General features: G+C 47.5%; 1 protein-coding gene across 4 annotated transcripts in view; it reads left to right on the forward strand.

The window, feature by feature from the left end:
- The window catches only part of VANGL1 (VANGL planar cell polarity protein 1), a 46490-nt gene that overhangs the window by 23093 nt on the left and 11081 nt on the right, over nt 1–12316 (forward strand). For all 4 annotated transcript variants that reach the window (XM_054223238.1, XM_054223228.1, XM_054223249.1 and 1 more), the window contains one exon: nt 10114–10247. In XM_054223238.1, the coding sequence (XP_054079213.1) occupies nt 10114–10247 (134 nt within the window). The remainder of the gene's footprint in view (nt 1–10113; nt 10248–12316) is intronic.

Here is a 12316-nt window from a genome sequence, read left to right on the forward strand (position 1 = left end):
TTAAATTATCTTTTGAAAATGTAGACTCTTATAAACTTGCCATACCTGCCAGATCCTGCATTTTTATTTTCTTTTTCTTTTGAGGCTCAGACTAATCAGAGGCATAGCATACGTGTATTTTGGGAAGAAGAAATGCATCGCTGTCACAGATCATGCTACTCCCAGGGACTGGAAGTGGTAATCCAGGGTACCGTGTATTGCTGGCTGCTGCAAGGTGCCCAGGTGCTTGAGCAGGACACAAGCTCAAGTTGGAGGGTGATGGGTGCCCCAGAGCTCAGGGAAGTCTGGTATTTCATCCCTTATGTGTCTGCACTGAGTGCCTGTTTCACTCCTGCGTGCAGGGCAAGCTCTTGGTCTTGTTCCCAACTCCTGTGCTCAGAAGGTAGAGCACACCTTGGTGTCATCCTGTCCACCCTGACTTGTTTGAAAGTTGCTTAAATCCTAAATATAACCTCAAATATGTAGAAACTTTTAAAAGAGGTTAAGCCTTCCTCATAAATACTCAGTACACCCCTCAATTACATAAACATTTGATCATAGTTTCACATCACTTCTTAAACTAATGCTGCTGCAAAAAAAAAAATCCTGTCAACTGTCTGATCCTTCTTCACCCCTCCCAAAGAAATCTTGTCTGGTTGCACAAGGATCTGAATGGTGAAACTGGTAATTTGTATCTCTATTATCTGTGTAGCTTTATAGTTTGTGCGTGTGTTTTTCTTCCTGGATTATTTAGCCCAGCTCAATTTCTGCAGTCTTTTTAACTACCCTTCTAGTGCTTAAGGGTTCCAAAGGCTTGTGGTGGCAGAAGAAAGGTGTGATGGGGCAGAGGGAAAGAGGGAGGACAGCATGCTCATGTGGTGGTGATGGTTTCATTGAAAGTGGTCCTGCTGCTGCCTGCGTGAGGAGATAGGTTGTGCCCATGCATTGCTGCAGTCTGCCTGCAGAGCAGGAGCAGTCCCTGGTGGTACGTGGCTCTGTCTGCAAAGGTGTGCTCCTCTGCTGAGCTTGGACAAAGGGCAGCATCAAGTCCTTGCTTCTCCTCCCCTACCCAGCAGGCCTACAGGGAACCAGCTGTGGCCCAAACATGAGGGACAGGTCTCGTGTCCCAGGCCACATTCGTTAAAGTGCAGAGTCGGACATGGTGTACGCCATGGCAGCTTATTGTTGTGGGCTTGGTGTAGAGTCAAATTACCAGCTGTGAGATGGGACTCCCTAAATTATTGAGTTGTGCGGGTCTCCTTCCACAGGGTTCATTGGCCTCAATAGTCTGCTGAGTTATGGAGATGTTAACTGTAAGATCTACTTCAGCAGTGTCCCTAACTCTCTCAAATCAGTCATGGGCCTGTCTTGAGTTGGGTGCGGACAAGCGGAGCCTGCTTGGGCTGCTGGCAGCTGGGTGCAACACCCACAGGTGCCTGGGGAAGCCGTCTTGCCCCTTCTCTGTCAGCAGACAGACCTGTGCCTGTATCTGCCGTGCTCTGCAGGTTCATGGGGACAGCTTGGCAGCAGCTTCCTCCCATCCTCTTTTTGCTTAAGTTGACCCCTTTGTGCTCTTCTCTCGCTGCCCTCCTTCCCAACCTGACAGTTTGCTCAACAGATAAAGGAGGCCTTTCACAGCTTTGGTTTTGCTTCAATGTGAGCAGATGGTAGTTGCTTGGGGTTTGGTTTTTCTGTTGTGGGTTTGGTTTTTTTTTTTTTTTCTAAATAAGCAAGTTTGTATTCTCAGTAGCTCCCTTGAGGATACCCCATCACTTTGCAAAACCATGGCATGGAGGCAGACTGCTTGGTGTGCTGGCAGTGCCCTTGGAAAACCCATTCCTGAGCTCTAGCGTGTGGATCCCAGTAGCCGCTGCTCTCCAGATACAATTCAACTACTGCTGAGGGTGCTGGGTTGAGCTTGTGGTGGGGATGTCTGGCCAGGTGTTGGTTCGGTTCACTGTGGGTGGCTGGGACGTGGTGGGTACGTGGCCAGGCATGGGCAGCTCCTTTGCTCTCATCTGTTTTTCTCTGCGTTGGAGCAGACCCTGGGGCAATGAGGTGCTGGTAGCAAGGGTTTGCTCTCTGTCTGATGAGAAGGTAGCGCCTTCCCCTGTTTGAATGTGTTATATATGATCAAAGGGAAGAGTATGTCTAGTTTGAGAGCTGTTGGGGCATCTGCCTGTGGTTATTGGTGTCTGAGGAACTTGTTGAAATCCAGCCCAAGCTGTTAGTGCCTGAAAGCTGCTGTTGTCCACTGGCTAATCTGTGAGCTGTACCGTTTGGATTTAGTGGTTCTGCTAGGTATCTGCCTTGTAAGTGCTTGAAAACAACCCCCCCACACACACACAGGCTGTTCGTCTTGGAGAGGCGGTCCTGGCGTAGGAGGATGCGAGTGGTTTGCTTTGGAGCCTGCTCTCCTGGCAGCTGTCTCCATCAGCCTTCTGGGGGAGAGGTTTGTCGCGCCACGTGCTCAGGCGTTCACAAGCTGCTCTTTCAGACGCGGCCCTGAAGCTGCTCTTGTTGTACGCTCGCGTACCCGTCCCAGTGGATGGGCTGAGGTAATCGGTGCAACGTCCCTTTGCCGCATGCCAACAAACTCCCCTTTGCTGTTCTGTGAGGGGGCTGGAAGGCAGCCTTTCTGGTTACCTAGGCTGACCCCTTGCAGTAAGGCATCTGAGGATTGGCGTACAGTGGACCTGGGAAGAAGCTTGAGCTCAGCAAGGGCTTAAGTCTTCCTTTTCTTGTGAAAAGAGTCTCCTGCCCCCGATAGGAAGTTCTTCTGGTACTCCAGGACCTTCGTTGTTTCTAACACTCACGTTGGGATTTTGCAGCTTATTTCTTAATTTCGTTTTCTATCTGTTGAATATGATGTATTCATCATATTCATGAGGGTAACAAGCATCCCTATGGTCTTTGCCTCCTTTGGCACTGTATACCATGAAATGAGATGTTCACTGTGTTACCGAAGAAGAGAAGTATGGTGCGGTCACAGTATCTGACCTCAACACAGTGACTGTCTTTTTGCTGGTAAACCGTATTATTATACCTTTCAGACCACTCTTCGAGTGAGAGGATTGTGCTTTCCTCTTCCTCACGACGTATTACCACTAGTGTCTTGGGGTTTTGTCCTAGTTAATTATACTAGCTGCCACCTCCAGCTATTGGATGTGGAAGCAAGGGCAGTGCAGCTGTTGGGAAAGCATTCATTGAAATTTGAAGTTCTACCAATAAAGGTGACTGGGAAAAACATTCAGCCCATGTGCTGGTACCCTGAAGACCAGTTAACTTCCTGAAGTATCAAGCTGGAAAGCTTCTCAGAAGGAGAATTGCAATGGGAGCATGCCTGTGGGTTTACTGGTGTTTTATAGCTGTTTGCTAAAACGTAGCGCTCTGTACTTCTGTGGCAACATCTTCTTAGTACAGGCCTGGGAATACTTTTATAGGGTTCTGCAGGGAGGCTTAAATAAGTAGCTTGTTTAGGTCGTATGACATAAAGGAGTGGATTTTTTTTTTTTTCCTAAAGTTTGGTTATACCCTCCTGTAAAATCCTCTATTTTAAAAGCTCCTGTTTCCATACTTACAGCTTCTCTTCCAAATAAAAAGATTAGAACATAGCAGCGACATCAGTAGTAGACTTGCATGGGTCCTTTCCTTTTTTATCCATGCTAGAGGGTTTTTGCTAGGCTGCTATTGAAGAAAACAAGCAAAAAAAAAACCCAACTTGAAAATGAATCCTGCTCTCCCCTTCTCATTCAGAAAATCTGTACATTGAAATCCCTTCTGCATCAGCAGTGAACTACTGTATTGCACAACTGGTGTGTTAATTCAGCTTTTTGTCTCACAAAATATGAGACTTGGCGTAGAGCATGTGTGTTGGAGGGCACTGTATCTTGGACTATGCAGGGCAGAAAAAGGGGATATCTGTGGCTAGAAACCCGGCTGATGCTCTCCTAAAACTTACAATATTCATGTGACAGTTGTTCAGATGTCCAGCCTTGAGGGGCACAGACACAGACTTCAGTTCCTGTTCTTTTATTTTTTACTTCTTTTTAAAAAAGGCTGGGAGGGGACAGAACAGATGGGGACTGGTTGCTGCAAACCGTGGGATGAACCCTGTGTGTGTGTGTTTAGGCTCCATATATATTGCACCATTAACAGATGGATGTTTGCTTCCTTGGGGGCATCAGCCATGCTGCCATCACAGTGACAACCTGTTACTACACTGAGGTGTCCTTCCCTTCCCCAATAAAGGCTTGACCTTGCAGATTCTCTTCCCTGCCTGTCCAAGTACCAGCAGTCAGGTATCTAAAACAAACTGGCTGCGTCTTGGTCGCCTGGTGCTGGTTCCAGGGAGGGCAAGGATTGCGCTTGCCTGCCTTAGCTGAGTGAAGACTTCAGTTGTGGCTGTCTGACAAGAAAACGTGGTTTTCCTGTTCCTAGGGGCTGCGGTCTTGTTCTTTTGACTCTACCAGACTGAAATGCTGTTGTAGTTATGACGATCAAAAGGCATTTTTCTGCTCTGCTTGTTTGGCCACAGCTGCAGGAGGAGTTCCTTGTCTTGGCATCTCTTGCTGAGATCTGACTCCATCTCTGTTTACCGGAGAGGACAAAAGTGTAGCTGAGGCAGTGGTGCTACTGCCAGCACTGCAAAGTGCTTCTGCACAACCTCAGCCCTCTTGGGAGCCTTGCATCAAGGTGCTGCTTGGGAAAGACGGCGAGTACCAAATCCCTCCTCCTCCGCCAGCTGCCAGGAGATGGCCCCTGGCACAGCCGTGCCTCCCAGGGAGCATCTTCCTGGGCAACCTGCTACACCCCTACCTATGGTTGGCAGAGTGGGGTAGCAAGTCTGGGTAGAGGATGGCAGAAATACCGTCTGTAACTGTTTTCGGCAGGGCTGTTGGTGTGGGAAGCTTTTTTAATTTCAGTTGTCTATTTCCAGTTTTATTTCCAAGGCTTCGGTCCTGGTGACTGCTTGGGAAGAGCAGCTAAGCGAGGTGAAGGACCAAGAACTCAAGCCTCAGCTCTGCGCCTCGCAAAAGAGTACGTGAAGGAAAGGGGTTTTTGGGGAGGGAGATGCGATTGTAGGGTGCTTCTGGGAAGGCACAGAAGCTTTCTGAGCCTGTTGGGTGTGAGATGAGAGCAGCGCTAGAGAGTAAGAAGTGCTGTGGATGAGTAGCTCAGCACTTCAGGAGACCTCAGCTTTTCTTGCAGTAGATAAGCTTGATGCAGTTGTAGGCTGGAGACAACACGTAAGGCAAAGCTGGCTCTGCATGGAAGGTTGCTGTGTGCAATCCTTGCTCAGCTCCTCTTTCAGGTGCCAAAGCCTCCCAACTGGCTGTGGCATGTATTTCGTGTGCCCAGAGACCTTGGCTTGTTTTGATGCTGTGTCTGTTTTGGGCTTGTTTTGATGCTGTGTCTGTTTTGGGCTTGTTTTGATGCTGTGTCTGTTTTGGAGAATGTTTGAAAAAAAAAAAAAGTTGTTTGGAGGAGAGGAGTCTGTGTTGGGAACCATTTGATTAAATAGCCCTAGGCTTCCTCAGCCCTCAATTAGCACAGCCGTGATCAGACCTCTCTGAGTATCCCTGTGGATTTTGGGTGCGTGGCTCACCCTAAGCTCTGGTGCTGCAGGATTTGCATCCGTAGCAAGGTAAGGAAGTGGGCGCTCTGGTAGCAAGCGGCTCTTTTCTGGATGTGCATTTATATCCGTACCTGTTGCAAAAGTGTGGGGCACTGCTCTGCCTTCAGTGACGAGCAGTGTCTGGCTGATGGTTGGTATAGTACCGTGACAAGTGACATTTCTAGCTTACAGGAAAGCTTGAAACTGCTAAAGCCATGTGAATGATGGCTGCTGCAGCCGGTTGGGTTTGACCCTAGTGTGTCCAATGGCAACTTTGAGCGTAGAGGTGTGGCTTCAATCCCTTTTTTCCCCCCCTCCTTATTTTCTTTTTTGCTAACCCTTTCCCACCACTTGAGAAAAGTCAAAACCATTTTTCTAGAAGCCGGCAGGGCCTAAAGCCGGTGTTTTGATTATATAAACAGGCTTCTTTCCTTGTGCTGTGCTTCAGTATAGCACTGGCTTGTTTTCTTGGAAATCCTCTAAAAAAGCCAAATTCAGTGTTGGTGTAGCTATGTCACAGAAAGCAAATGCAAAGCCAAAATGGCCTCTGAGCTACAGAGTATGGCAAGACCTCAAATATCGAAATCCTGTGTAGCAGCAAGTATTCAGGCAAAACTGTTCCTGACTTACCTTTTGAGGGGAAAAAAAAAAATAAATTGGCAATAGTTGCTGCCTTTGTGTCACATAGTCCCCTCCTCCACTTCCTTGGATGCCCTGTAAAAGTTAATTCATTGCTGTTTGCAAAGGACTGTGTTTCTCTGCTGCCAAATGCCACTGAGGTGCCCCGTGCTTCTGTTGGATTTGCTTGTTTGCTTTCCTTGTTGGCAGCATGCTGTGACATGGCCTTCTTCAGGGTAGTAATAATAATAATAATTAAAAAAAGCAGAACAAAACACATCAACCCTCCAACCACACAAAATGCAAAGCAACAAAGCAGAGAGCCTTACCAATATTGCCTACAAGGAAAACTGGGTTTACAGTCGGTCACTGGCTTGTGCAAGAGTTGGTGGTTTGTTTGTTTTTTTTTTTTTTTTTTTTGTCGTGTTATAGGTTTTCTGAGTCTGAACTGTTGCATGGAAATGCTTTTTGTGTCCCGATACGCTTTTCTGTGTGCCGGTAGTTTGTCACAACGCCTGAAATATATTGGTGTGCCGGACCTGCTTTGTGTAGGACGTGAGGAGGATCCTCGCTCTGACCCTCTGCGAGCAGGCAATTAAGCATTGAGACTCGCTGTTCGTTTTCTTCCTGCCCCTCCCCATTCTTTTATAAAGCCGTAAATGCAAGGAAAGCCGGAGTTTGCTGAAGCGCGGGGTGAGTGAATGCAGTGACCGACATGGTGGTGGTGATCTCCTCCCGAGACGCTTCTGCGAGGAAACAGCCTCCGAATGCAGGCTCCCGGGAAGACTGCCAGTTTCCATTCCCATCGGAGCTGGCGTGTTGGGTGGAGAGGAGGCTTTGCTGCGGCCACCTCGCCTTGCTCGCCAGGCAGCCAGAGGGTCTGCCTTGCAGCAGAAAGTCCCGGAAAACTGAATTTCTGCTGGGAGGAGGCAGCAGGATTCCTTAGAGTTTCGCAGCCCCGAGGAACGAGCAGGAGCAAAGCTCTGGGTGTTTGATTGCTTCCAGTTACCCTCCTGCTTGCACACTGTATTGCACAAGTGTGTTGGGTCCCTTTCTGCCAGGCTTGTGACGGCTGTGCCTGTTTTGGGGGGGGTGGTGGTTCTTGTTGCTTTACAGCTCCCGCATGGGGCAGGGCTGGCCGTCCTGCGCTGCGCAGGGTGAGGCTTCCCCTTGATGTGGGTGAAGAGGTTGAGCAACACAGCCCAGAAGGCTCTGATTCAGCCTTCTCCTCACTCTTGCTAATTATTGTGACCCTTCTAATTTTCTTGTACGCAGCATCTTCTCTTTAATATTTTATTTTTTTTTTTTACCCCCTTTAAAAGAGAATTTTAAGGGTTGCAGTCCAGCAGTCTTCCTAACCTGGCATGCTTAGGATGGACTACACGGGAGACTGAATGGGCTGGTAGAAATTTAGGAAACTGATGTTTAATTACAGTTCTCTCCCTTTAGAGCAGATCTTCTGTGTGATTGGGGTATCTCTTGTGCAGGATTGAGCCTATGCTGGATTTGCATCAGCAAAAAATAGCTGGGCTTTAATTTTCAGGGCAATGATGCTTGCTTATTGCAATGTAAAAGCTTTATAGTGTTTGGATTTTGGGTGCGTGTGCCAATGAATTGGTGGGGTAGTGTAGGTTATTTAGTGAGGGGATGGAAGGGGTAGTGGGTGGGGAAAGCAGTCGTCCTGATGCTAACGTTCTCTGTGTGGTCCAGGGAAAATGCGTATGTATTAAAATAAATGATTCTGTCCTGTGAAGCATTGTGCTTTGTCCTAATAGAGCTAGTTGGTCAGTGGAGCACCTTCCAAACATCTCCACTGCTGGGATGGAAGTCCCAACGCTGCCTGAAATGAGCACAGTGTACTAGCAGAGTATAACTCTGTTCATTTTTATCTTCTCGTTTTCAGTTGATCCTAGTTTTCCAAATGTTGCGTTTTGAGATGAAACTATGGAGTTTTACCTTCCTGGGAACTGGACATGGAAAAACTCGTTCATATTTGAATGTAGTCGGAAGGGGGAATATGTGCTGCCGCCACACGGCTTCTTTTATGAAATTTTGGTTCTAAGCTGCAGCAAATTCACAGTAGAAATCAAAAGATTGGCAGGGAGAAATAAACTGGCTTTCACTACTTCTGTGTCAGCACCTACACGTGTGTGGCAGTGGGTCAGTCTCTACTACTTCATTAAAGGAAGATTATTTCCTTGATTAAATAGTGGCTTTTAATTCCATATCAGTAGCTGAGTGCTTAAGTAGAGTTGCTTTTAACAAACCTGATATGAGGAGATAGGAAGGACTGACGCCTGAAAAGTAAAGCTTCTTTAAGATGCTCTACCTTGATGCAAAAGACCCCACTAAACAGTGCTCAAGGTGGAATTTGCTTCAAAAGCTAAATTCATCATCTTAAAGGTACAAAGCTAGTGAAATATATGGCGCTGTACTGTAATACTGACTGATGAAGGTACACAGTGAACAAGTCTGGGTTTGTTCTTCTTTCTCAGAATCTCGTGAATGGGCTGGCATCTACGCTTAATTCAGTGATCGGTGGGGGGGGGGGCAGCTGGAGAATGAGGATGGCAGAAGGGTGTGTGTGTGTTTGAATTACTGGGGTGTGATGCAAAAGTTTAATATTAGCACAAGGCACAGGAACATTTAAATTGCTCCTCTGGGAGTGCGCATTGAATTGGTGGTAGTGCTGAGAATTGAATTTAGGTCTTAATTTGTTCATGTCTTATTTTCCCACGTTACCATCCTTGTAATGTTTTCTTCCTATGTTGTAACATGTGTGAGAATACTTGGTTGCTTTCCTTAGGAGAGGCTTTGTTGGTAAGTGTGAACTTTACAATTAACTGGCAACAAATGTGTTGGCAGTTCCCTTGTAATTTTTGTGGGTTCAAAATGAATGTAAAGCGTGGGTTCTTGGCAAACTCCAGCTGACTGAATCGGTGATCTTGGCGATTTGCTGAGAATACTACGGCCAGCCGGACGTAGTGCCACACCGGGGCACGGAGCCGGAGCAACGTGGGGAGAGCTATGTCCTAGATCCCGCACGCGTGCTGGCATTTTTAAATACCATAGCTCTGGCTTGTTTTGAAATACAGTCCTATTTGTTCGTAGCAGTGCCTACAGACATCTGTCTCGCTGTTGTCAAAATGATTGCAAAGGAAGATACCTCTGGGTTGAGCCTTTCCTGCTGCTGGCGCGTGTGCTGTTTTGCTCCCGTGTGTCATTATTTTATGGAGCGGCATCCCTTCAAAGGGAGGGAGGGAGCGCCACTGCTCCTTATTCTGTCCCTTGCCTGGGATTTAACAAGCAGCAGCAGCAGCAGCACTCCTCAGCCAGCGATCTTATCTTGCTGTGAAAGCTGAAGAGATTGGGCTCTTGTCAGTGCTGGGATGGAGGAGACCTGAGGAGCTGCGAGGTGTGGCTGGAAATGACTCAAAGGGAAAAGCAGCCATCCTGAGCCAGTCCCTCCATCCTGAGCCAGCCGGCTACAGCAAAACCAGCGTGGTGCTGCGGTCTTCAGCTTGGGCAAAGACTCTGCTTTGCAGCTATTGTTACCACCGAGGCGGGCTGAGCTCTTCTTCTGCAGTTTCCCATGCTGCGGGCAGCCTGGGCGCTTCTGGTGGTTGTGCTGCCCTTGTTTAGGGATTCCCTGTCATCCGCTCACTGAGGTGAGGGCAGACGTGTTTATCTTGCATCTCAGATGAAATGTTAGTCCCAGAGAGAGTAATTAATATTCTGCACATTGCCTAATGCCGTGGGCGTGGCAGCCCGTTCCAAATAATGTGACTGTTTCTTCTTTTTTTTTTTTTTTAATGAAACAAAAGAACTTGTTGCATTTTGGGGGGTTTTGTCTTACGTTTTTGGTTTTGTTTTGTTTTTTTTTTTTCTTTTCTCCCTAGCATCCAGCGAGCTGCACTGGTGGTTCTGGAAAATTACTACAAAGATTTCACAGTCTACAACCCAGCCTTGTTAACAGCCTCCAAATCCCGTGCAGCCAAGCACATGGCTGGCCTGAAAGTCTACAATGTTGATGGTAGGTGAGGTGAAATGTAGGCTCTGAGACTGGGTGGGATGGGGAAGGGCCGGGTTGGCTTTATGCTTTGTTATGCACACATTCTCACCTTCTTGCTTTGCCAAATCCTTGTCTCTTGCTGGAAATCTTCCTAACGGTGCTGAGTTTGCCGGTTCCAGATGACTTTACAGATGTGTTGAGCCCACAATGAAGCTTTTGTCTTCGCCAGGTGAAACGGCCAAGGTTTTGGTCAGGCTTAATTATTATGTGGCTTGACAAGCACTTCTCAGCAGCGCTGCTTGTTTTAGGCAGCCTCTGCTTTTTGTCACCCTTGGGTCATCTCCTTGGTTGTGCTAGTACAATAAACACAACTTCTAACCTAAATGAGTTCCTCAGCCATTTACCGTGCCTCTTCCACAGGCAGCCTTCAGGAAAGTGAAGGAGGTTGATACCAATGTGGGAAGAAGCAGCAGCCTTAGCAGTAAATTAGCTATGCCTGGCTTATGCATGGCCATGCTTCCAAGTCATCGTGATGCTAAGCAGTTCGTGGAAATTCAGAGACAGATAACTATCCCCCTTGAGCTTTGCCATTCTGCAAACCTGTTTCAAATTTTTGGGCTCTGTAGAGGTCTGTGGGAGGATGGCTGGGTGGATCCCTGTGGACGCTCAAAGCAGTGAAAACTGGACTTAATCATTTGACACTCTTAAACCCTATCAGTGAAAGCTAGGCATGATAAGCAGGCATGATAAACGTGGGAAAACATGAGACATGATTGTTTTGCGTTCAACAAAGCTCCAGTGCCTTATGTTTTTTTTAATTTTTTTTTTAATTTTTTTGCATTGTTGGTGACTTCAGAAATTTTAAAGACCTTATTCTAAGCATTTCCCTAAACCTGATCCAGCACTCCCGAGTCTGTAAAATTAATTGGAGGTCCCCGTCCTGACAGGGGAAGGGGTGAATGGAAGCAGGGGTGAGGGAGAGGGTCAGCCTTGCTCATTGTGTGTCCCCCGCTGCCCTGGAGTGAAGAAGCTCTCAGGTGGGAGAGAACGAGATGAGTTGAAGAGGGCAAGCAAACAGACTTGCTCTGCGCTCCCTAGAGGTGAAATCTTCCATTCCAGCTGCTCGCTCTCAATGAGGCCTGGTGTGTGGAAAGTGAGGGCTTCCCAATCCCACAGGTGTCAGCACACCATTCAAACCCAGCGGCCCCACCAGGCTGGCTGCAGGGTGTGACATTCTGTTTAGTAGCTGGCTTGTCTTCTCAAGAGATGCTGCAGCATCTCTTCAGGAGGTGGCAGGGTCCCTGCCCCTGCAGCACCTGCTGGGATCTTGGGACTCCCAAGCTCGGAGGAAAAATTGCCAGTCTGGTAGTGTTAGTGGCTTAGGAGCTGCTAGCTCACAAAACTTTGTTGTAAGAGAAGGAACCAGAAGTAAGCTCCAGATGTGGCTGACAGGCCTTTCTAAGTGTCAAGCTCATGAGCCTGCCAGGGCCTGAAAACTTGTGCCTTCCCTTCTGGAGCAGTACCAGTTCCCTGGGCTGTTCCTTGTGCAATGCCGCTGCCTTTGTGGATGTGGAAATCTCAGGCTTAGAGGCATGTCCTTAAGAAGATTCCCATCCATTTTATGAAGTGGAGCATAGTTCTGGCTGCAGCTTACGTTGGCATCCTGACAGTCTCTTACACCCTCCATGTGAAAAGACAGTAATGCTATTAAGGCAGCCTAATTTGTTGGCAGCTTTCGTATTTGATACTGGAGTAGCCAGGAAGGAGAAACATCTTGCAGTAATCTCTCTTATACGGAATGGCGAGGCTCACCTTCAAAACGAGGATTTTCATCACCAGGCATAGTCAACAAGTCCAATTGCAGTTCTAACCCAAATTTGGGAGCTAGTGTCTCCCTTGAGTCATATCCTCCATTTCAGGGCTGTCAAACAGTGTCTGAAGCGTTTAGACTCTTAAGAAGCTGTCTGTGTGAATGCTCGTCCTTCCCACTGCTGAGCTTCAGGCTTCTGTCTTGGAATCTGGTTTGTGCTTTTTAAGAAAAAATGAACAAGTTGCCCTTGGATGAGCAGAACAATTTTAAGCATGTCTGT

This window comes from Rissa tridactyla, chromosome 1 (genome assembly GCF_028500815.1).
Source record: "Rissa tridactyla isolate bRisTri1 chromosome 1, bRisTri1.patW.cur.20221130, whole genome shotgun sequence".
Lineage (NCBI taxonomy): Eukaryota > Metazoa > Chordata > Aves > Charadriiformes > Laridae > Rissa > Rissa tridactyla.